Source organism: Saccostrea echinata, unplaced genomic scaffold, assembly GCF_033153115.1.
Source record: "Saccostrea echinata isolate AGI-Se365-2 ecotype Australia unplaced genomic scaffold, CSIRO_AGI_Sech_v1 ptg000045l, whole genome shotgun sequence".
NCBI classification, from domain to species: Eukaryota; Metazoa; Mollusca; class Bivalvia; order Ostreida; family Ostreidae; genus Saccostrea; species Saccostrea echinata.
Window position 1 is genome coordinate 80,812 of NW_026889794.1, and position 27,264 is coordinate 108,075.

Genomic DNA, 27,264 nt, shown 5'->3' on the forward strand with positions numbered 1-27,264 from the left:
AACATGAAAACTATTATACAATGACCCTGTGAAAATTGTATTTTGAATCTATTGTGCCTGATAAACGATGATCAAAGAATACATTTTAATAAAGACTAAATCACACAAATGTAGAGGTTCAGCACCAAATTGCAAGATATGCACAATTATGTCAGATATTATATATTTACGGACTATTCATGTCCATTTTCTAGAAATATTGTAAAAAAAGGAATAAGTATAAACTGTATGATTTTATGGACAGATAAATAACTATACAATAGTTAATAATTGTATGTTGTAATATCTCGTAGATATTGTTTGACATCCTTATCATGTGGTTTGAAAACTATTCCAAATAACATTTGGTAATAGTAAAACATTATCACCCTGTTAAAATGTATTGTCATCATAGGACCGAAGCAAATAAATCATCTTTCAAAAACTTGTGAGTATTTACACATTACTCCTTCTTAATGAAATGCACACACAACATTGCCATCAAATGATGCAAGGGCTCATTAAGGCAGGACAATCATTCATGTTGCCCTTTACGCTGCTAGTTAAACTTTCTGACAGGGATTAGCTCCCTTGAGTCTTCTAAGTTCTATTGACAATAGGACTCCTACAGAGACCCAATTAAACGTTCATTATTCCCTGACTGTGTTGGTGGAGATGGAATGGCTTCTTCGCTGTGTAAATTTCATATTTTGCTTGGTGTCGTCTTTGACTTTTTGATGCATCTGTTACTGCGAGGAACCATTTAATAGGCATAATTTAGGAATGTTGTCTTTAAACTCTAGAAATGATGTCTCTGGATTCTGCCCAATCCACCGATAAAGCCATATATGAATAGAAATATATGATATGGATGTGAACATGAACAAGCATAGCAAGTTTAAAAAGAGTGTCATTAAAGGAAAATACACAATAGCATATTCAATAAAAATCATATTTGCTTTAAAGTTCTTTCATTTCTTGCAGTCATTCCATTCATTGAAGTACAAAGGTATTTTTTCTGTTTCCTGTTTTGAAAGATTAAATTCAACTGAATTTGAGGCTATTCACCAATACAAGCAAAAATCTAGTTTCACATTTTTCTAGGTTATCTATGATAATAATTTTTCAGATATCTTGATGTATTTTTTATGATATAACAAAAGATAAATTTCAGAAGCAATAAAATAGTGTAAAAAAATTCCTTTATTGTAGCGACGCTCATATCATTGAAACAAAACATAGATTTGTTATATTCTCTAGTCATTCACAAGTTACCTTCGGGGTAGTCGTTTTTCTTTGTTAATCAAATCAAACTTGCTAAATGATTACAGTAACAGAACAGAAGCAAAGTCATTATAATCCCTTGATATTGACAATTACAAGATTGTATCAAATTACGTCAAAATTTACTCGAAACAATAACTCGAAATATTTAGAAACATTAACGGAATAATTCACTTATAAGGGCAAAACAACAGTTATTTCTATGAGCAAGTTCATCAAATAATTCTCCTTCTAGCAGAAGAACCAGATGTGGAATATTGCATTAGGGAACTGTCAAATTGCCCCCGGGCTTCTATCGGCAGCCATCTACAACATCCCCCGAAAAAATATTTCGCATTGATGCATCATAAAGAAACAATTTGATTAGGTTATTATGTCTGATTGTTCGTTTTTCATGTTTTGTTTTTCTCTATTTGAAACTCGTCAAAAAAGGTTATTCTGATATTTTTTTTGTAAATTTTGTCAGGATGACCTACAAAAAGTTCTGCTCAAAATATTTAATATCAGGAATGTTTGATTTAAAGCTGTTTAATCACTAAAACATAAAAGAATTAATAAATAAATTGATTAATAAATTCAGTACACCAACATATCTCCAAAAAGTCTGTGAAATTCAGTTTGTTCGACAAGAGTTAAAATGTTCTATGCATGTATTATTTTTTATTTAAAATCCTATCAATGTTTTGGTATGAATGTAGAAATTGTCATAGACTCAAAGTTCAAAAGTTTGAAAATATACAAAGGCGTAAAAAAAAAATACATTGATTGTTCTGCTTTTTAAGGTGATGTGAAAGTTTGTTTCGGATATTTTGTCGATAAGGCAATGAGATTTCCACATAAACGTTTCAGAAAGAAACTAGAAAACTGACCAGTGCGTGAAGAATGTTGATATTCCAGACAGGTCATTTCCTATCCAAATTGATGGCTTTATGACCAGAAAATGAGCTTGCTCATCTTCGGCGATGTATGATGGTTATAAATATTCATATATATTTCACACCTTCTGGTGTTGCTATCAATTCTGTAATTCATAAGGGAAGGCATTTTTAACAAGTATTTCTAATACCATATACATTTCTTTCAAGAGCATTGAGAAAATTTCGACTTCATTATACACATTTTATGAAAGTTACTTGTAATTGTTGAAATTCAAAATAATGTTTTCTAAAGATTTTCAACCATTACATTTTCCCCATCAAATTACCTACTAATCATACAGAATGTGCAAGTATTCCCTCGCTGAAAAAAAAAAAAATTCTTGTATAAATGTTAACAATCCCAGAATCACGGACCTTAAAGATATAAAAAATTAAGATGTTGTTTGGGATTGAATATTTGATCCGGAAACACATCAGGGCAAAATGAACAGTTGAAGTTTCAATTCATTTCCCTATAATCAAATTCATAAAATATTGTGGTCATACTCTAAAACCCCTTACTCGGAACCCCTCTGTCTAATTAACAATTGCCCATAAAATCAAGCAAATCAGTTCATTTAGTGCAAGCAGCAGTCTGTCTAGAAAAAGACTGGAAGTAAGCTATAATTAAAGTTTTATAGCTATGTTGTTAGACATCCGCTTGTAGATGACCTCTCAAATAAAATGTCCTGGTCGATGATTTTTTTAGGCCAGTAAATCTGCTCGCCCCCAAATTTTCGCTCAAACATACGAATTTAAAAGATATAAACTTGCTTTTATATGTTTGATGGGCAAGAAAGAGGCGTTCTATTAAAGTACAGGAGTGTAAAATGAAAATTGATACTATACTGTTATAAACTTTGCTGCCTAAAATCGATCGGACAAAAGCGGTTCATTGAATACAGTAATGCATATCATTGAGCAAAATTGTCCAGACATTAAATCTTTTAGGCCTAAACAAAAGATGACCAGCGGTTGTTAGCCATTATGTGTATAGGAACCTCCTCTTTCAACGACATATCTGATCAAGCTATCACTAAAGTACACATCTTGAATTTCATAGTAATATTCAAGAACCCTCAAGCAATGCAAATGCTCTTTTAAACTCTGGAAGTGAAAACCATATTGTTCTATTCAATAGTTATAGTACATGTGTAGTTTACAAATATGAAAATTGATAAAAAAAATTTGTTTGTCAGAATTACCCTTTTCAAAACCTGATCTCGAAAAATTAAAATACTTTTTCCCCACAAACTTACTCAAATTTCCCCTTCACCACTAACCATTTTAATTAACTCGAATATTTGTTGAAAATCATTGACTTCGTTGACATTATATTTAGGGTGTTTCAAACAAGTGAAACATGATCATGAAATGTAGCAAGAATTCAAAACAATAAGCAACCGTAAAGTTGTAGGTCCCCTATTTTTGTGTCATTTAAAGTTCATTCAAAATTCACATAAAATTGACATCTGCCAATAACCATTACATGGTTTGACATGTTCATTTGGTAGACCCAAGGTAAGTCAACCCTATAGAAAAGGCAACATTTAAGTCACCAGACATAACTTTGAGGGTATCAATTACGGAACAACCTTTAGGAAAGGAAGTCCTAGTCCTTTTAGGCACTCCTTTGGATATTTTGGTTTGGCAGTGCACATATGGGGTTTTCCATTTCCAGACTGAAACAGCAATTATGATTATAATTGAATTTATGTATTAAATGCGTTGTATTTACTGTTTACATGTGTGTAATGGTTTATGTAATAGATATAGCATGCTGGGGATTCACGACGGTGGACTGCGAAATTTCCAGCCAATAATTAACGAGCTAGGGTCACGTGGTCAGCTGAGCGGATCAGTTGTATTTTGATACCCGCACGCTGACCACAGTAGATTTTGAAACACTTATATTTCGAAGACCCACCACCGCCCCTGCAATCCTCCCCCTCGTAATTTTATAAATATATCATGTGGATTATTGTACTTATCAGGCCCATTTTGTTTGGAGGTGCCATCTTTTTGATATATTTTTCTTAACAGTTTTGATCTTATTGTTTTATAGGAAATTTTTCTAGTCATTTTTTGGGGGATCAGACATTATTTTATATTTTACGTAACTTTCAATCTGAGCTTGTGAGTCTGATCCCCCTTATTTTGTGTAAAGTATTTTCTTTTTTACCGTCATTTAAATAAATGACATTATTCATCTCTGTGAATGTGTTTGAGTTAATCTTTACAAAAATAAGCAAAAACTAGCTGCGGTGAGCCTGCCGAGCATTTGAAGACATAAAGACAATTTTGCTTTTGTTTCAGAGGACTCAACATTGAATCCCAAGTTTTCTTATATAAACATATCTTTATGTTTTCGTAACTTGCTTATAAAAAGGTCAGTTGTTACAATTTCATGAATATGACCCCCCCCCCCCAAAAAAAAAAAAATTCTCTCTCTTTTACCTGATATATTTGAATTGTGTTCTGTCTTTGAAATCCGGTGCTAAGTTGAAATCAGTCACAAAAGAGAAAAACTTTCAATCAAACAAGTTGAAATACAGTATGTAAATCAATGAAACCTTTGTATAGGAACAGGAAAACATTAATATTCATTGAAAATTGGGGAAACTGATATTATTATTAGTGACATTTGAACATATTCACACATTTATTGATAAATATATGAACCAAGTTAAAAGATCTTTAATCAGTCCAACTGCAGTTCATAGAATTGTAAAGACCTGCTTTGCAATGCACCCATGTAAAAGTGCTAAGTCCCTTAGCGATGTGTTGTAAATTGTCCTTTTCCAAAGAGATAGCATTGACACGGTTCCTTATCCGATCCCCAGGATCTTATAATTGAGGTAGATTTGAAAGAGACAGCATAAAGAACAGTAATTATGAAATAACTTCAAACAATTATATCTGGCCTGAGTTTCGGGCTTTCAATGCCATCGACTAAAAAAGTTGTTAAGAACTACATCTGCTGAAGTAATCGCAGAGGAATGCGTGGTTGTGTAGAAAAGACATTCAAGATATTGAAAAAGTGAATATGCGAGATCTTTGATTCATCTAGGTTTCTGCAAGATAGAATCAATCTTTAAAAACAAGAACTGTTTTGCAAAAGTCTATGATTTGAGATAAAAATCTTTTAATACACAGTAAATATTTATTCTGGCTTTTGACATATAGTGAAGGCTTTTAGCATTCGAGTTGTTAAAAGGCAACGCTGCAAAACAATGCATCAATTATGTAAATGTCAGATCTAAGAGAAGTATGCACTAAAATTGATGTAGGTAGCTTTTTTGGAGGTATATAATTTATGAAGACTGTCATTGCTTAATGAACTGGAAGTGTCTCAAAGAGGAATAAATGTCATTAGAATGACCCCACAAATTGAAAGGCAGACTCTAAAATGATCTGTAATTTTACTAACCTTTCTGCAACGTAACCCACCCCTCAAGAATATCGGTTAAACAAAAACGAAAATAATCTTAAGCACAGGAATTACATTGTAGTCTTTGCTTCTTTGAAGGATACTCCAATGCAATGTCCTATCAAAGTTTGGAATATCTTTTCTAAATTGGACTAAAAGAGAACCATGCTGAAATCTCTGATTTTATTTTCCAAAACATTTTTCTTATTTTCATGATGAATTGTCTTCGGATTTCTCTGTTTATCCGATCATGACATGGGGCCTACGGGGGTTGTGACAGGTTGACGGGGGATACTTACACCTCCATGGCACCTGACTGCACCTCTGATGCTTTAAGGGGGTTATGTTTGCTCTGCTCTCAATTTGTATTGTTTAATTGGACATTTGAGCATGATTACATTTGGTTATCTTCACATTCCATTTTTAAAAATAACAATATAACAAATTTATAATCTTATACTAAATCTCTACACATAGATATGTATTATGCTTTATTCATCTATAATGTCTTTAAAGGTTTCGAAGGAAAAGGCAAATTTCAAATTGATATATTTTCTTAATCCTAAACAAAATGTATTGTGTTCATTGTATGTAGTCGTTTTTGTCCAGAATATATTGACTAGTCTTTTTTGTTTAAAATCTTATCTAGTTTAACATTTACAGAAAGCACCTGTTGATAAATGGTAATTACAGGTGCTTATATATTCTCTCAATGTGTCAGATGTACCACACACTTTCAAGGTGAGAGTTCTGGGGACCACCTACTTAGAGGCCACATCTTAGTTATTAAAAAAATGACACACAGGGCCAGCAAACACTTCTACTGTTTCTTATAGCAAAAAAAAAATCACTCTTAATAAAAATTGTATTACCATTTTTTTAATACTTCAAGGACAAATGGTGGATACAGTACATTCATGAATTATATATTCATCAATTCAGAGTTGTTTTTAAAAATCCAAATCAAAGTTTGAATGTAGAGACCAAACATTGCAAATTTGTCGTACGAAAAGACACAACACATCTTTAAAGATTGCATAAGGAAATTTTTTTTCGAAACACTCTTGCAGGGCTCAACACTCCAGGATCATTTTACATCAACATTTTTCAGTACCTTTAAATTCTTTATTCACAATGTGCCTTGACTGCAGTTTTCAAAAAATATATTTATTCAGAAACAAATTATTTCGAACTTCCATTCAGCAGAGGGTATTAGTTTACCTAATGTTTCAAGCATCTTGATGCCTCAATACCGTTTACAAAATTAATCATTGTCCATTGTCAGCTGCATAAAAGAAACGAAGCGACGAAACAATTAAACGTTGAAATAAGACATAAGTTTTTTTATACGTCGAGTTGATCAAAATCTCGAGACGACGAGATCTCGGGGAACCCGGTACGATCAGTGTTGGGTCGACATCACTTCAGTGAACAAGAATAGAATAATTTAAATCTCGATTACACCTTACTAATTTTGAGGAAAGATTCTGGGTTGGGTGAAGAAAACCTACTGATTGTGGCATTTTTTACTATAAGTTTTGGCCTTGCTTTTTCTGTCTCATACTATATAAGGTGGAGTTGAATTGCTTCGTGAACGTTCTTATTTTTAAATTCATCGAAACCTACACGTTTTCACTAAGGAATTACACAAGCATTGGTACTCACAAAATCTTCTCATAAAATTTGAATATCAAACAAACATTTGAATTTAGATACGTAATGATTTTATTGTGTATTATCGTCGAACATCATTGTTTGATTATTTCAAAATTAAACTAAGAATGGTCCTTTGTGAAGTGAAAAACAACTATGAAGTTCATTTTCTACATTACCTCCAAGAAAGCATCAAGTTTCGACCCTTCGTTGATACAGAACATTACAATATTTAAATAACAGTACGGAAATAAAATGTAAATTATAAGTTTTGTCAGTGAATTTACAAATATATATTTTCACACTTTAAGACGGTTGTTTCATAGCAAAGTTTGACGTAACTTGGGTATTCTGTTAAATTAATGATAATGATATCCCAAAATGTCCTTTTGCCTTTTTTTTTGGTGGAAAATATTATTTTCATTGAAAAAAAAAACATGTAGTCTAAGTATTTAAAAATAATTGCAATTATTCATTTCACTACAAGATACAAGTACATGTATATTGATGTCAAAATAAAGCTGAAAAGTATTTAATTTTTTAATGAGTATAAAGAGGAAGCAATCATTGCCAATAAATCAAAATATATTTTTTACTTACGCAGTATCCATACAGTGGTCCATTGAAAATTCTTAAAAGAACGTTGACAAAACTAAGACATAAAGAAGGATGTTTCAGCATCCTTTTATATGAAAAATTCAACAAATTGTGGAAAATTATACGGATACGTAAAAGAAACTAGCACTATCTATTTCTGTGAAAAATCAAAAATAGATATGTTAATACCAATAATGCCTAATATCTTTTGGTCCTCTGTTAAGAAAGAGCTATATTTGAAACAAAATTATACGTTCTGAAATGCTTAATGAGTGTTGAAAACATATAACAGGAAAATGAAAAGGCAAAGGCATACTATGATGAATGAAGCAAAAAAGAAGTGATTGAAATAAAAATCACTGAATGAACTTCAAGACGTTTTAACATTTTGAAGTTTAATCAACTTCAGCTTTAGAGAGCAGAGGGAAAAAGATCAACAAAACTTGCATGACAATGTGTAGTAATGGTAAAATCAGGAGGTGCTTCCGTATTGCTGCACGCTATCTAGACAACCCAAAACAAGTCTGCCAACAATGGGGGTCAAACGGCCCCATACAAATTTCCTTTAACAGATCGGCTCTCCGGGCGAACCAAACTCCGCCCATATAATTTGTAAAGAAAAGTAGCAAATGTTGTAAATTTTACGACACGGGTTTAAAATGGATTCCGCCTGTATTAGTTATGTATTTTGTGTACTTTGCCAGATTAGTATCTATGGAATGCATGCTACAGAATTTCTTTGAATCACTTTACTGACCAAAACAAAGAAATAAACTGAAGCTTTAGATTAAAACAAGGTAATTTCAAAGTAAATATCTCACTGTTTAGAAATTCATCACAATATTGCAATAGCGTGCAATTTTTTTTTCACATTATGAACACATTGATGACATATATAACACATAATATATAACACATATTTCTTTCTGATGATTAATTTCTCGAAACGCGTGGCGTGTTTTAATACATTACATGTGCATTAGAGCATTGCTTTATCTCCAATTTGTTTAAATTTCAATGTAAAATTGTGTTTTTACATTTTCCAATCCTTGTCAAAAATCACTCTACAGTCATTCATGTATAAGCGAAAATAGATTCAAATTATGTTAAAATATTTTGCGCATTGTATACTGTTAGATCAATGTATTTCATTATAACACCATTGACCCATTCGCATCCAATCAGCTAATTTAGCTTTATCTGGGAACCTTACACATAAAAACAGGATTATTGCCTTTAGTAATCAGTATTTTTTCCAATAATTGTTTTGATCTTAATTCAGTGAGAGTCTAATGTAAAAATATGTAGTAATTATCTGAAGATGTTTGAAATCTTGTTTTCAGCTCTGGAATAATCTTGACTACAATGTTTCTTTTTTCGAGAAAATATCTTTTTATTCGATTAAATCAGTTTCTGATAATTAAAAAAATGTTTTATGTGAATTTTTTTTCCAATAAAGACATTCTTTTTATTCATGCTTCAGAGGTTTTTTTTTTATTTATCACTTCATAATAAATTGCATTTGCACAGGTTTGCTACAAGCACTTGTATATGACTGAATCCAAAGCTTGTTTCCCCGTGTGAAGGATTAATTATGGCTTACATATCTAGAATTTTAAAATAAAAAAATGAAAACGTGGACGCTGCAGTTCTTTTCTTTCCCCTTTTTAAATTGTCAAAAAAGAAATTCATCTCTAGAATGAACCAAAAGTAGATCTTTGAAAAGATAACAAAAACTGGTCTTGATCAAGTTTTACGACATCTTTTGATTATTCTTTAAATATAAAGGCCTGCTCCCATTAACCTTACGACGGGTGTAATAATTACCCCTTGTTTATTAAGCTGGAATGTGTCCAGGTTTGTTTTAAAATTAGTGCTAAAATAAAGACATTAACCCAATGTGATACTAACATTAGATTTAAACATGACAGATAAAAATCCTTAGAAGTTTTCTGTGATCACCGCCTGTGCATTTTTAACATAAAAAGCACACATCGTGATCTTATGCTAACTGACCAATGTAGGCTTAAAGTATCGAAAATTGCTCTCCTGGAATTGTCAGCTTTATTTTTATTTAATTGTTCATATTTGCCTCCAATGATTTCATCAAGGCTGATCGACCGAGCACTTTTATTTTTTGTCATACGTCGACCAATAACAATTACATATAATTGATATTACCTTTTTATCGTCGATTTGATTACACGTCTTGTTGTCAGTGAAGATATGTTGATATGAGTGAATTCTTTGAACATAATATTTACAACATCCTTGTTGGAATGATCATTATATTGTTTTAGATTGCAGTATTTTAATAAAATGAATTGAAGATATTATGAGCACATGTATATATTTTGTAATTTCTTCTTTGCCACGAGTAAAGCTTGTATTTTTATATCAATTAAATTAAAACAGGCCCTGTAGAGGCAAATATATTTCCAAATGTATTGAAATGTTCAAAAATATCTCTCTTTTTTGGGAAAATCTTTTTACCGGTTTTCTTATTCTAATTTTTTGAATGTGGACTCATTGAAAACGTTCATAAATGCCTCTTTTTAGGGGGGATATTTCGCCGGTTTTATCAAAAAAGAATCGAAACACTGACATAAAAAATTAAGAGACAGCCTGCTAGACATACAGCTTTTTGGTTATACAAATTTGACAGCAATGCGACAAGTTTTACCCAAAATATATTGTCAAGAATACACTAACTCTGAAACTTTACCCATTTCCTTATATGCCTCAATTTCTTTAGAATTGTCCATTTGTGACGAGATTTGCATCTAAATAAAATAAAAGCTTCTTTTGTCTTTCATTCATTGTAAAGGTCTTCAGATGCAAACTCCAGCTTAGCAGGACATATTGCAACAAATCAGCTGTTTTGAACCCACAAAAATATAATATATCTGAAGCTCATTTAACATTTTTTCTACAAAAATTATTGTATTTTATTTCAATATATTAGTAGCATTCCACTATTTACAAAACATATTTCATATTTTAACAGGAATTCACATTTTCGTTTTTATTTCAAGGGTTTGTCCTTTAGATTCAACATATAATTGTTGAAAACATATTAATATTTCAAAACTTTCTTTGGTATTTTCTTTTTTGGTCTCTATTCTTATGGAGCTATTACTAGTTACTACCTTTTTAATGCAGTTTCATTAATCCTTGATTGATGTGTGAAAGTACCTACATGTAATGTCATGTATATATGCACAGAAAATGAGTTTTTTGTATAAATCAGAGAACACATCCAAAGTTTGAAAACACAACTAGATATTTAAAATAGAAAGCATGTTCTACCTACGTTTTGACTGTCCGCCGCCGCCGTTTTGTAGCATACATTCTGAACCCCCTGGTGTCATTTACTTCCAAGCACTAGTATAACCTTATCATATTCATTGTCTGTTGAATCTTTGCAATCTGTCCCTAAGAATCATACTTTTCTCGTCAAAAAATATTTCTTGGTTTCACCAACGCCCTTTTCAGGTAAAAATGGAAATGCTCCTTGAATCAGAAAAATGTAAACAAATATTCCAAATGCATGCTTCTACTATACTAAAACAAAGTGAATGTTTATTGGACACGCATGTAGCGTGCAAGTCTTACAAACTTAAATCAGTTCGCAAAAGTTCGTTTCAGGTTGTGAGATGTTCGTGTCACAGTAGTAATTAGGAAAACGCATACATTAGCTTTTGCCAGATTTGCTTTGCCTGGACATCGGTCCAACCAACATCGTTCAATGATTTTTTTCTTGCCCCCTCATAGAAGTGAACAAACTACTGTGTGCCACGCGACCCGTTAACTAATCAACATTACCCGCCTTTTTAGATGTTATCTCCGCCCATTTTGAAAGGAAGAACCAATGGGATCAGGCTAGGGTATATTAACACAATCCAACAGACAAACGGGTGGTATTTAAAGTTGTAAAGCACTCCTGTTGTGATAATGGGTTCAGTGTTAAGATCCTACCGAGGTTTTTTTTTTCTTCTCAAAGGGTCCTAGGCAAGACTTACTTCTAAATTTATCAGTCTTTTTATTCCCATCCTATAGAGCGAACATATTGAAAATAAATGAAGCAAGAGGAACTAAACAAGATAATTGTGAGATATTCTTCGAGAGTTAAAAAGTCAAGGATGTTTACCAAATTTGTTAATAATTATCACCATTTGTTTGAGAACTAGACTCTGGAACTAATTCTTTTCAATTTTCTTTTTTCCCCTTAAAATATTCATAAAATTTGAAGCAATTACACGGGATAGTAGCATCGCAAAATATGCTTCGGAAGTCCTAACTTTCTAACAAACCATAAAAGGGTGGATAAATAACCCATTGATATATACTTCTGTAAGTTTAAGACATTGCTTTTCATTCCTTTAATCCAAAACATGTCTTTATAATAAGTTTGAAAGGCTAAAATGCCTCAGTTTGAGAAACTGGGTTAATAGTTTGCTCAAGGAATTACCATGAATAATAATTATGCAAGATAATTTGACATAATTTAAGGAAATTTTCTTCAAATTACATTTCCCCTACAAAAAACGTAATTCCTCTAAAAGCAAAGTGAAGGAAAATTGTTTTCTCATTGATTGATTTCAAAAGGTAGCATGTTGAATTATTCAGTAAATCTGTCCCGTTAATAAGAGACACACTCCATGTAAGATTTGGGGAACAAAGGCTTAGGTGTAAAAGACTAAATCGATAACTAAATGACCTGTTGCAGAAGAAATGAAAAATTCCCGCCACGAATCGCTGTCGTCTGTAATGCTAATAAATGATTGGTTTTAATATGTGTCCGCGACAGTGAAAAATCGACACTAGATAGGTTAATAAATCCTTATTATCCCTCTAAAATTTACCACTACAATGTCGGTTACAAGCTCAGCAACAGAAAAATGCTAATTTTTCTTTAACATTTAGGATGATATACTTTAGCTCCCATCCCCAAAATACATTTATGACTGCAGAGGCAGAAATTTTCGTTCGTTAACATTTAAGAGACTTGAGGATACCTTTTCTTACAGAGTTTAAATGTAAAAGAAACAAGAAAAATTCATTTGCACATATGTACATGTAAAACTGTTATTGGATATGTGTTTATGTACATGTAAAACTGTTATTGGATATGTGTATATGTATAAAGAGACAGATTTAAGAACACATAAAACACACAGTAATGGGATGACTCGACAATAGTAATTATACGTGAAAAAAAAAACTTTTTATATTTACATTAAAAAAAACAAACATATTAGCAGATATTTTAGAAATTCTTGAACACAATTTTCTCAGTGATTACAGAATTTATTCATAAAACAAATGAAACTTATACATACAAGTTATATACATAATAAAAACGTGTAAATGAACAAGTTGAAAAAAAATCAAGTAATTTATATTTATAATATTTTCACACGATAGACATATTTAAAAAAAAATACTTGGAATGCGTTCAGTAAATCGGTTGAAAAAATTGACTTTTATGAATCAACTAAATATTAAAATGAATATGTAAATATGTGTTCAAACATTTTCAATAATCAAGTTTCAAATAAAGAGTTGTCACTGTTTATTACATTAGAAAATCCCTAACAAAAAAATACTATAGTTAACTATGACATATATGGAGATAACGAACAGTATTCAAGCTCAAAAGTCCATTAAACAATACAAAATAGGAGCAGAGCAAACACGGACCTCTAAACATCAGAGGTGGGATCAGGTGCCATGGAGGAGTGAGCTTCCCCTACCGACCGGTCACACCCGCCGTGTGCTCCTTGTCATGATCGGGAAATAACGGAAAAATCCGTCGACAATTCAGTGTGTAAATAATGGCCTAACAATTAGTATGAAAAACGTCAGTCAGCATTTGACTCAATGATAAATTGTATTTGCTGACAAGGTCATTGTATTGACCATAGAACTTACGAAATGGTGACTTTAAACGAGACAGCTGATATTCTTGTTTCATCAACTTGTTTGTCAATAATTTACCTCGTTTTAGAAATTGTTCATACGTAGAGCATGCTCTTGCGTATCGAATCAACTGAGAGATATATACCCCGTATGCCGGTGATGAAGGTATATTGCTGCATAAGTAAGGGAAGTTGACGATAGAAAAGTTAAAGTCATCACGTTGATCATAAAGCTTGGTTGTTAGATTACCATTAACGTCTTTTTCAAGAAAAATATCCAAATATGAAACAGATGTGTCAGACACTGTGGTATCTTTTATCTCAAGCTCACCAGGATATATCGTATCGACATAAGAATGAAAATAGCCATTGTTAATTGACAATACATCGTCGATATATCTAAATGTCGAGTTGAAGGCCACAGCAAGTGTTTTCTTATTTTCACGTACAAGATTTTGGACAAATTCTGCTTCATATGAATACAAAAAAAGGTCTGCTAATAACGGGGCGCAATTGGTACCCATGGGAATTCAAATAGATAGTTTACTATAGTTAACTATAGTTTACTATAGTTAACTATAGTTAACCATAGTGATAACTTTGACACTATGAAAACTTTGATTTACTATAGTGATAACTTTGACACTTTGATTTTCAATAGTGATAACTTTGACACTGATTTACTAAAGTGATAACTATAGAAACTTTGATTTACTATAGTGATAACTTTGAAAACTTTGATTTACTATAGTGATAACTATGACACTATAGTGATCACTTTGAAAACTTTGATTTACTATAGTGATCACTTTGACACTTTCATTTACTATATTTAACTATAGTTAACTATAGTAAACTATAGTTAACTATAGTAAACTATAGTTAACTATAGTATTTTTTGTTAGGGATGTTCGTCCTCACGAAAACACTCGAAAAATTGAATAATTATAAATTATCATCATAAAACATATGTTCAAGATAAATTGGGTGCTTTCTGTTCGTTCCCCCCTTCTCTCTCTCTCTCTCTCTCTCTCTCTCTCTCTCTCTCTCTTCAGTAGGTATGAAATATACTTGAAATATACTTGCTAAACAAGGTTGTTGAGGTCCCAAGATAAACATAGCTTAAGATTAAGTAGCTACTGATTTCTATAGTCTCTACATTAATGATATTACCAAAGTCACAGAAGGTAAATCCGGTTCAAGAATTACGAATCAAAATGATGCCATTTTTTCTGTCACTGTATTAATAAAATATAGCTTAATAGATGAGATGAATAAACGCACAAGTGTCTCATGTCTACAATGATTGTTATTGTAGTTAGTACCTTTTTATTCGCGAGAAATTTTAATTTTGCGTAATTATTCGAGACCGTCTGCTCGATCGCGAAAATTTCAGTCTCGCCAATAATTCTATTATTAAAGATTATATATGGAGCAATAGAAAACATCGTGAAAATTTTCTTTCTCTTATAAATACCAAACAACAATCTCACGAAAAATTGGTGATAAACAATATATATACATAATTAAAAATAAGGAGTCATGGGGCATGATTATACCCTATTATTACACATTTATACATTTAATATTGAGTAACAATATACTGATTTATATTAAAAAAAATAGCCTCATTGATTGCTAGATACACAAGCATAATATAATATTGCATATCATATTTTCTTATATAGAAAATATTTATGATGCAACAATGACATGATATTTGGCAAAGTATATATATATATATATATATATATATATATATATATATATATATATATATATATATATATATATATATATATGTATGTATGTATATATATATATATACATATATAAATGATAATACTTGATGCAATTCTATGGAACGCCATAGCTGCCTGAAGGTCATTTTCATTTTATATGAGGTGGTATAACCTTTATGTGAAGTGGTGAAGTCATTATATATAGTGGTAAAATCATTATATTCAATGAAAACTTTATTATATGCAGTGGTTTTATCTTTATATACAGTGATAAAATCATTATATACAGTGATAAAATCACTATATTCATTGATAACTTTATTATATGCAGTGGTTTTATCATTATATTCAGTGGTAATGTCATTATATGTAGTGGTTAAATAATGTAATGAAGTGATAGTACCGTTACATTATGCTGTAAAATCCTTATATGCAGTGGTTTTTCCATTATATACATTACTGATATCTTTCTGTGATGTGATGAATTGAATATATACAGTACAAACATAATTTGTGTGATAAAGCAATCATTACATTGTATGAAACCCGCTGCATGTGGAGTGCCAAGTTAATTTCATTCAGTGCGACACCTTTACATGAAGTGAAAAATCTATTATGTGCAGTACTAAGATCATTATATTATATAGTAAAATTATTATATATATTCCTTAAATCATACTTTGCAGTGGTAACATCTTTATATGAGGTGGTTAATTAATTCTATGATGTTGTTAATTTGTTATATGATGTGGTCAATTCTTTTTATGCATTAGTCGTTTCATGTTATGCAGTGGTAACTTCTTTATCATCATCTAAACTGGTCCTCTTGCAAAAACATTTTTAAAAAATGCGCGGAGTTCCAGTTTAAAGAGTGTTTGAAAATAGGAAACCCGGGCCGTGGCAAATTAAAAGCCGGGACTATTCGAGATTTTTCAAATTTCTGATTTAAAATTTTCAGACTCTTTTTTTAGGCTAATGTGTTTTCGCTGTAAAAATTGTATTTTAATACTTGGTATTTTAGATTTTCTTTACGATTTTTGGTTTCAAGTAAAATTGGTAGGCAGTTTCAATTTTCTGATTTAATATTTTATCCATTGTGCTATAAGTACTTAGTATTTTAGATTTTTTTTTTTTTTGGCGATTGTTGATTTCCATGTTGGTAAAATGTGTAGACTGGGTTGGCGATATTTTATGTGTGTGTGTTTTTTTTTTTTGTTTACATATTTGATAAAAATCTAATAAACTTAAAAATTATTCCGATGTTAAACACTGTATTTTAACTAAAAAAAACTTTTTCTTTTTGATAGTTATTTCTTTATTTGAAAATGCTATTTTTATGCAAAATACACATTTTCATTAAAAAAAAAGGATTATTAAACCACATCCGATCATCCGGGAAGAACCTGGTGCAAAACACCATAAATCATTTCTAATTTCATAATATGCAAATGTGCACTTGTATCTATTTGTTAGTAGATGGAAGGAAACTGGATTACGTTAAATATGTAATTTGTTTAATAATTTTTTCGGGGGGGGGGGGGATGTTAAATTACTAATATCAACTATTTATAAGACTGTTTCTAAGACTTCAGAAAACCTTAAATCACATTGAAATGCTTAAAATAAAAATTGCTGCATGAAAACATTTCATTTTCAAGTTTCATCTTTGCCGTCGCCAACGTGGCACGGTGATTAGAGTGTCTGCTCTAAGAGACGCGGAATAAGGAGTCAATCCTTACGTCACGGGTTCGAATCCGACAGTGGGACGTTGAGACCGGTCCTTCGTAAGAGACCGCATAAAGCCATAAACCGAGGTCCCGTTCCACAGTAGGTGTTGGCACGAAAAAAATCCGTCACTGCTCAATGGCCGTAAGTGTCGAGTATAGGACAAAATTTGCAGCTCTCCACTGGCAAATTGTGGCGTCTCCATATGAGTGAAAAATTCTCGAGAGGGACGTTAAACAGCAAACAAACAACCAAATTAAAATCATTTTAGCCTTTTTGAATAAAATGATAAAATTAAGAGTTATCCTTCAAGGCTGAGGATTGGATATCCTTAAACCAAGCAACTTACGCGTGATTAAAGTTTGACACAAGGCTTTGCATTAATAATCCTATAATTACATGTATATGTGGTAATTCTTTAATTAATTTATATTTTATCAAATGGCATGTAGATAATGAATAAGTATTTCGGATTTTTTATGTTTAACTTCCGGGAGATCAAATCCGATTTTAATGAACCACTGGCATCGGAAGGAAATTGATAGTGGGGTGGCTAATTGAAATAGAAAAAAAAATCAAAGCTGAAAAAAAACTTGACAAGCAAAAAAAAAAAAAAAAAAGGAAAATTGTTCTTTCTCCAAACCCGAAAATCCTATTTCGGGGGTGTGGGTGGGTGGGTGGGGTGGGAGGGGGGGTGTGGGGGGTTGGTCGAACATCTCTCAGTACCAAATTCTCTTAAACACTACCAATTACCCTTCTTTCACTACAATGAATCGTGCCTGTAGAAAGTGGGGAGGGGGGGGGGGCTAGACCTACGCCCGAATTTTCAATGCCTATATTACGTCTACCTTTGTAAAAAAAATAAAAGGGGGGGGGGGGAAATAGCCCCCCGGTTCCGACGCCTATGTGAACCAGTTTTTCTTAAACGTGTCATTTCACTCAAAAAATGCCTTTCAAAGAATGAATAATTTTTAACATCAGAATAATTTAAAAGTTTATTAGCTTTCTGTCAAATATGGCAAAAAAAAACAAAACAAAACAAAAACGAACAAACAAAAAACAACAAACAAAACACGTAAAATGTCTACTTGATTGCCTACCCGATTTACCAACCTCACGGGCGGATTCAGAAAGGGCCTATGCCCCCCCCCCCCCCTTGTGTCCAAAATATACATAAGATTTAATAAATCAATTGTTTTTTGGTTTGGCTGTGGGCTACCTACCCCGACCAAAAACTTGTCGGGCCCCCCTTTTCAAGATTCCTGGATCCACCACTGAACTTGGAAATCAACAATCGCCAAGAAAATCTAAATTACTAAGTATTTTAAAATTAAATGCAATTTTTACAGCGAATACACATTAACCTATAAAAATGAGTCTTAAAATTTCAGCACAGTTGATAAAATCAGGAAGCTGTATAATAGAATCAGAAATTAGAAAAATCTCGAATAGTCCCGGCTTTTAATTTGCCACGGCCCGGGTTTCCTATTTTCAAACACTCTTTAAACTGGAACTCCGCGCATTTTTTTAAATAAAAGGACTAGTTTAGATGATGATAAAGAAGTTACCACTGCATAACATGAAACGTCTAATGCATATAAAGATTTGAGCACATCATATAACAAATTAACAACATCATAGAATTAATTAACCACCTCATATAAAGATGTTACTACTGCAAAGCATGATTTAAGGAATATATATAATAATTTTACTATATAATATAATGATCTTAGTACTGCACATAATAGATTTTTCACTTCATGTAAAGGTGTCGCACTGAATGAAATTAACTTGGCACTCCACATGCAGCGGGTTTCATACAATGTAATGATTGCTTTATCACACAAATTATGTTCGTACTGTATATATTCAATTCATCACATCACAGAAAGATATCAGTAATGTATAAAATGGAAAAACCACTGCATATAATGATTTTACAACATAATGTATCGATATTATCAATTCATTACATTATTTAACCACTACATATAATGACATTGCCACTGAATATAATGATAAAACCACTGCATACAATAAAGTTATCAATGAAAATAATGATTTTATCACTGTATATAAAGATAAAACCACTGCATATAATAAAGTTTTCAATGAATATAATGATTTTATCACTGTATATAATGATAAAACCACTGCATATAATAAAGTTTTCATTGAATATAATGATTTTACCACTATATATAATGACTTCACCACTTCACATAAAGGATATTCCACCTCATATAATATGAAAATGACCTTCAGGCAGCTATGGCGTTCCATACAATTCTACAGACAAATCCATATTTACATAGACAATGGAATAGAAACATATGAACCAGAAATTAAATGAATTCCTACAAATGGATTGTTCAAATACATGTACAAAATAAAACAGCAAAGAAGCAACAAACGGCGCTGCTAGAGGACATTAATTAGTTGTCCACATTTTTTCTTAGAGCAATACTCTATTAATACATTTGTAAGTTGAAAATAAGATAATACTAAAATGAATCTCTTATCGTATACTGCTAAAAACTAAAAGATATTACCTGTGTTTATGACTTGAGTAAAATATGAGTTAGATACATGTACATGTACATTTCTATGGACTAACAGTAATGAGATCAGTGCTACAGGATAAATCATATTCACTCATCTACAATACACATAAATTTAAAAAAAAATCTTATTTTAGACAAATATTTGTATAAAGTTATATAATGTGAAGAATTAAAAGCAATATAATTATACTAGCAGAAATTGAATAAAAATCAGATTATGCTTATTTTTCTTTTCTTTCTGCATGTACATAGAAATCATGGATTTTTTACTGTAACTTTGTACAAAGAGTAAAAAGCAGAACTTACAAAAGTAGCGTCAATAATCCATAGTGGATCACCTCATCTCATCTTTTCTTCTCCCTCCTACCCCCTTCTCTCTCTTTCACTAGCTACTTCTCTGTTAATATGTACGTGTAAAACATGTATATAAACCTTTATGTGAGTTAACATCTTGTGCATACCGTGTACACTTCCTGTAAATGTACAAAGTACAATAAAGTCGTGGTATTTCATTACACGATATAAATATGGTATTTATTGTTATACTGATATATTGACAATAAAAACTAAATAAAGCATCTTTAAAAAGCTTCGTCTCAAGTTCAAAATTACTATCTTTCTTTTACATTGAAGCAATGAATTATGATTTTTGGATGTCGTCGGTGAACCGTGCCGACAAATTGAATACCGTGCCTTTCTTAGCGCAGTATCGCACGGCCAGGTGGTGTTATACCATCGACGACATCCAAAAGTAATTACTCAATGTTTACATTTACGTTTTCTTCATGTAATTAAGTCTCTTTGTAAATGTTAATTATCATTTGTCTTAATCTTAAAACTTAGCGCCATTCAGAACTGCTGTGAGTTTTTTGTTTAATTTGTTGTTAAACGTCCCCCTCGAGAATTCTTCCATCATATGGAGATGCCACCACTTGCCGGTGGATATGAGTAAAGGTGTGGTTTTGACAGCTAGGAAAGTTAAATAACGCAAATGAATATTGCTGGGAAAAAATGACAAATTTAATATTTTTTAAAGACTTATATTATTATAATTGTACAATAGTTTAATAAGGTATATATTTTCAATTGAATTGAGCAAAACGATATTCCTAATGTATCGAATCTATATGTACTTTCTCTTTTGAATTCTTTCGCCGTGACAGATTATGAGTGTGTTCATTCATAGGCGTTGAATGTTTTAGATTTCCAATGGATTTCAACGAAGAAAAATACATTGAATGTAATTATTTCTGAAATGTACTCACTACCTTCTTCAATTTCTATATGGGAATACATGATTCCAAAATAAAGACGTCGATGCTTCTTGTGTCCAATACGAATCTTATGAAAAAAGTACCAAATTATTTGTCTTATTTGAACTTCTACATGCATACAAATTATTTGAGGTCTGAACAAACGCGACGAATATTCTGACGTTATCCATATACACTATAAAAAGTATTGGGAATATAACTCCACTAGTATTTACTCTCAATATTTTTTTTATATAAATAGATACATATATTTACGTATAGGTACACTGCAAAAGAATAATGCCATGTAAAAAAATAATTCTTTCTCTGGAATTTATATTCTATATGAATTGTATTGGTTGTATATGAAATAAAAATCATACAATTTGTTTTTCTAGAGATGCAGTGAAATATAATAAAGTATATTTCCAGTAAAAACAACTATATAAAGATCCTAAACAGGACCTTGTTGTGAGCAATTCATCCCCCCCCCCCCCCCGGAAAAAAAAAGTTTATTTAAAAAAAAAAATACTTTCAAAGGTCTTTTTGCATAAAATGATATTTTCATGAGACGAGGTGCTTTTAGGGAAATGAACAATTATCAGACAAATTAGAGTTTAATGCATGATTGATCAAAGATTTCTTGTGGTGTGCCCCGTTTGGAAAAACAACAGTCAGCAAGAATAAAACGTTGAAAAAATGCTTTGAATGAGAAAGTTCATGCCTAACCATTTTGTAATTTATATACACTGTAAAATAGGAAGGTCAAAGGGGTGTTTCTTGTAATCAGAAATTCACAATGGGTGGCTTTTTTTGAGTTTCTAATGTGACGATATTTAGGATATGTATTGCTAATGACCACTGAACGATCACTAACACCAAAAGATAGATAAAGATATTAAAACTATTATCACTTTTTCTGAGACGAAAAGTAATCGGTCGCGGGCCATTTGGTGTTAGCTTCCGAATATAATGCTAACATCATTTAGGTGTAAGAACATTATCACCTGGTCATTGGAGAGGCGTCAAAACTCAGTGGTCAAATACCCTATCTATCATCTAGACTTCAGCGGTCAATGGGCAGTCCTCGATGTGTGATCTTTTGATGTCTTTTACAAATGGTCTCAAAGATGATGTCATGTCCAAATTAACATTTCACACGATCATTGTTCCGGTCTTGCGCTGTCGGGGAGTGTGAGTTACCGTCCCTTACAGATGAGATGATAAAATTGTGTACTGATCTTTTTATTGCTCTCGAGGGTGATAATTCGAAAATCATCCTTTGTGAAAAAGAATTGAGCCACCCAGTTAAAAAATACATGCATGTTTTCCATACCTAGGTGAATATTTCGGGAGGGATTTTCTCCTGCAAATGATATATAATAGGCTATTTTGGTTGATATATTTGTTGTTTTTGACAGGAAAATGTTTATCTGTTTGGTATCAGGACCACACAAAATCATGGATATTTGAGGAGAATTGGAAAAAATAATACGTAAAGAGTCTTAATATAATAACACGAAAAAAAAATCTTAATAAAATAACAAAAAAAAAAAAAAAAAAAACTTGAAATCAACAGGTTATTTCCTAGAAAATCCAAGTGCGGAGTTTGATAATAATGTATTTTAAACAATGTGACAGACGTACTTTAAATTTAATACATGTAAATGACTATTCATGTATGACTGCTTAATTTTTAGGAATCAAAATTGCTTCATTATGCACCGAGTGAACTACTAATAACTATATAGTGATTTATCCAAAGCCGTAATAATAAATTAACATTCCTATTTGTAAAAGTCAAAAATAAAAATAATTCTCTTTTTTTGTTTATAATGTATAGACGATTTAAGGATGAGAAAAGCAAATATATGCTTACAGAGTCGTACCGCGTTAAACATCATTTTTGTGATCTGCACGACAACTCGGCGCTTCCGATGATGAGATGATAGAGAAAATATGAAATAATTAATGTTATTGAATCACTAACGATTACTCTATAGGGAAATCTTCATCAGACGAGCTTTTATTTTCTGATCACTGAAGAAAGGTACGCGCTCAATCCATCACTGGGTATGGAATTTTTTGTTTTCTCTTTATTGCAAAAACTCCGTACTGTTACTCAATTCTGATTTTTTTCAATTTTCTATTTGTGTAATTAGAGTGTCATTAATGTTTTATTTCTATTGAACATTTGCATTTCTAAGATTATTGATGACGGCTGGAAATACGACAAACCTTTGATTTATGGAATTGATGACTATGACACAATAGGGAATAATTTGTAAATTTTGATTTTATTTGAGAATTTATGACAAATAGATAACTTTTTTTTCTTTAATCATGCTCTATAGTTTTATATGATCCCATCCAATATTACAAAAAAATGCATAAAGGGGAAAATATGAAAGAAAGATGTTGCACATACAAAAGGAAAGGTTTTCCAATTAATTTTTTATTTCTGGAATGTGGATGAAAAATGCATTTTGTATAGAAAAGTGAAGAACGTTCCAACAAATCATTTCTTAACCATTAAACTATCCGACAGCACTACAGGGAAATCAGCGTTATGATTTCTGAATCTTTGATAACCATAGCAAGAATAAATATTAATATGCAATATCCTAGTGATCTAGCCCCGTATTATCTCACAAATGACAAATTGTTCTTTTTTAAAAAAAAGAAAGACTAATTCTTCTGGTACATTTGAATAATTTATTTGAACGGATAAGACATTTTATGTTTGATTTCCATTAACTTAATTAAAATCATTGTCTATTCATATACTTTTGTTACAAGTTTAGATATCATTTATAAAGAAAATGAATTTTAAAAACTATAATGGGTCTAGAGCATGTTTGAAAGAATTAACAGTTTGTTTGAATGTAAATTTAGAACCTGAATTATAAATGCTTTATATGCATTATATTTAACGTGATGTCTTTGCATTCCTCGTTTAACTTTGATCTATTTTCTAGCTACAATAAATGAAATATTTTTTATATGCTCAACAACGGGCTAAGTCACTGAGCTAGAGATCCAAGCAGTGATGATATGGTGTTACGTAATTAATTGGACATTGACACATGACCCGATTTTTTAAAGGTACTTTCTACTTAGAGATGTTGATTTTACAATCGTTTAACTTTTTTTTGCATGAATTTGAAAAAAATATTTACCTAAACTCTTTTATTACTCTTAAATCTTAGTCATAAAACGAATAGTCATGAAATTAAATGTTATCCAGTGGGAATCATTTGTGGCGCTCAGACGGGTTCGATCGCCGGTGGTCAGATAGCACAGTTGGTAGAGAACCTCTCAGCAGAGATTCAGAGGTCCGGGTTCGAATCCCGGTCTGGTCCGTCGCATTTCTCCTCTCCTGTTACACATCAAAAAAGTTTGTTTATAATATTTACCCAAAACATAATTGAATAAGATAAAGTACACAACAATCATGTCCATTAAATTACCTTTTCTTTTCTATTCTTATTCAAAATAAAAATGAGCGATGTTGGTGTAGCCCTTGTAATCGAACCTTGATCGGTTGAATTCACGCACCTGCTCATGCGGGGATTAATTGAAGCAAGAGAGGTAACTTCAACTCACGACAAGGCTTTTTGTCCATATATGAAAAAGAGAAGTTATCTTTCCTGCATAATGTGGTGTTGCTCATCGCTACTAAAAATCGGGGGAAAAAAGAAAGAAAGAAAAAAACTCTTATTCAGGTACATGTTCCCATTATCAATCAGGCTTTGTAAATTCTGATGTCGTTTGATATAAAGTATAGTATGTCTACGTTTTAGACAGCTAATTATGAAGGATATGTAAATCAGGACTTCGATCGTTTACGGAAGAAATTTAATTTTTTTACACGAATCGTTTTACCTGCAAATGTACATGTAATTCTGATAACTACATGTATTTCCTATGTCAATACAATAGTCCAAATTAATAGGAATAACAGTCATCTATGGTTATCGATATAAAAGAATGTTGATGTTTTCGGTTTAATAATGTAAAATTTTAAATCAACGAAGGAAAATTAAAAGTTTTCGTCATAAAAAATGAAATAAAGGTAGCAAAGAATTTATTCGACCTTTAATTTATCAAAGTCTAAATTCCGACATTATTTTCATTTATAAAACAAATTCAGTGAATGGTGACATCAAAATTCAGATAATTTATTGCAGCCCGAAGGACTGGGCTGCTCTATATACTGTTATCTCATTATATTGCGGTACTTTTTTTATTATTATTATTTTTTTTATTTATTTATTTATTTTTTTTTTTTTGCTTAAAAAAGGTTATTCCAAATTCTTACTTTAACTTTTCATCAAATGCTATTCATAAACCTAACAATGGCTTACCTTTTTCGTGGCTAATTATTTTCCAAGCTTGTTTCGTTTAATTTGTGGTCTATTTTTTAAAACAGGAAGTCTTACATTGTATTTACCTCCTAAAGTGGAGAGTCTCATATTATCGCGGTACTGAAAAACATGGAAGCTTAGCGCTGTCACGAGTAACACTTTTTATTTTAAATCTACATGAAAACTAAACAATAAAAGAAACTTAAGACTTTCACAATATGAACGTTTCTATGGTTTTTTTTTCTAGGATATAAATTAAATGGTCTAAATAAAATAAAAACGGGAATGAAATCTGTAAAATTACGTTTTATTTAAATAAAAAAAAAATTCAAACGGATGTTCCATGCTTTTTAATCATCACAAAATTCAACATCTAGACGACAGACAGATAGTTCATCAACAAAAAGGATATGAGCTAATCTCAGCATATATATCCTTTTTGGAATATATCGCGATACAATGGAACCCGCGATATAACTAGAATTGACGATACATGTAGTTTAAGTTTTGGTGTATGGCCTTGGAATTGAAGTGGAGAAGTAATTCACAAATACAGGTTAACTCTACATTAAAAAGATTATACATCAGAATGTTCTTTCCCTTTATAAATTACGAGATACACAATATATTTACTTCCTTGAAGTATATCTTTAAAAATATATATGTTTTTCATATGTAATGTACAAAGTTGCTTATCATTTGCTATCAACTAAACGACAGGTCCCTTTTTTTTAGTACATTAAATTTTACTTATCGCATAAAAACGTATGTTACACAAGTTTGTGTTTTACATTATTTAAGTCAAATATATTTTTGATGATAGGTGATACATGTGTCTTATTCTAATTTACATTTTATGCAGCCAACAGTCACTTGAGGTAATGATAAAGTTTAGAATGGTATCGTTTTTGTTCGATTTTCATCCGATTAGAAGATTTCTGTAAATCTTCTCGACTTTAGTCTCCATCATTCAGACGCATGCCTTTATCACGCAATGAATACAAAATATATTTATACTGCCTCACAAAGCATGAAAAAATATGAAAACAATTAGTAAATTTTCCAGTATAAAAATCAAGTTCTGACAAAGGTATCAACATGCATTAGTTCTTCGGATGTATTAAATTCATCGAATGAATTTCCGTGAAAATTTTCTCCAAACCCCGAGGACTGTGTATCCACGACAGGTTCATTCATATCATCAGATGAAACACTGCCTTCTTTTCGTATCCGACTTGAAATAAAGCTTCCCTCCCTTTGATTGTTGTCTTTCCCATTCGGTTCTCTTCGTTGTTTTCCGGACGCAGGTCTCAGTTTTTCTGACACGGACTTTTTCATTTCATATTTTTGACGAATCTCCTTTACAAAAGAATTCTCCTCTGCTAGCTCAACTAGGCGACTGATATAAAGAGTTGACTTCCTTAAAATTTCGAGTTTACTCATCTTTCTAGTTGTCCACTCTTCAGGTAATTTATCTCGAAGGATTTTCAACATGTCGTTGATAACTCGAACTCTTCTCCTCTCCCTTGCATTTCTTCTCGACATTCCGAAAATGTTGCATACATTTTGAATAAATGGACATAAAATGTTCATGATAATGATAATAGCATACTGATTTCTGCGGAAATTATTTTCACAAATACTTTGACCCTAATAATGCAAATTATCACCCAATAACAAAAGAGAACAAAAATAAATGATAATAGACGAGTCAAATAACATCTTAGGTTATACATGTACATGTACCATATTGTATTTACAAGTAAATCCGCCAAATTACATGAAAATTGTGAAAATAAATTCGGAATGGGTTTGGTGTTTTGACAAAA

At 31.4% G+C, this 27,264-nt stretch overlaps 1 protein-coding gene across 1 annotated transcript in view; it reads right to left on the minus strand.

The window, feature by feature from the left end:
• The window catches only part of LOC133201586 (uncharacterized), a 52,884-nt gene extending 25,904 nt beyond the window's left edge, over positions 1-26,980 (minus strand). The window contains exons 1-2 of the mRNA XM_061337382.1: positions 26,522-26,980; positions 3,768-3,862 (exon numbers count right to left, since the gene is read on the minus strand). Coding sequence (XP_061193366.1) covers positions 3,768-3,862; positions 26,522-26,980 — 554 coding nt within the window. The remainder of the gene's footprint in view (positions 1-3,767; positions 3,863-26,521) is intronic.
• Positions 26,981-27,264: the final 284 nt, after the last annotated feature.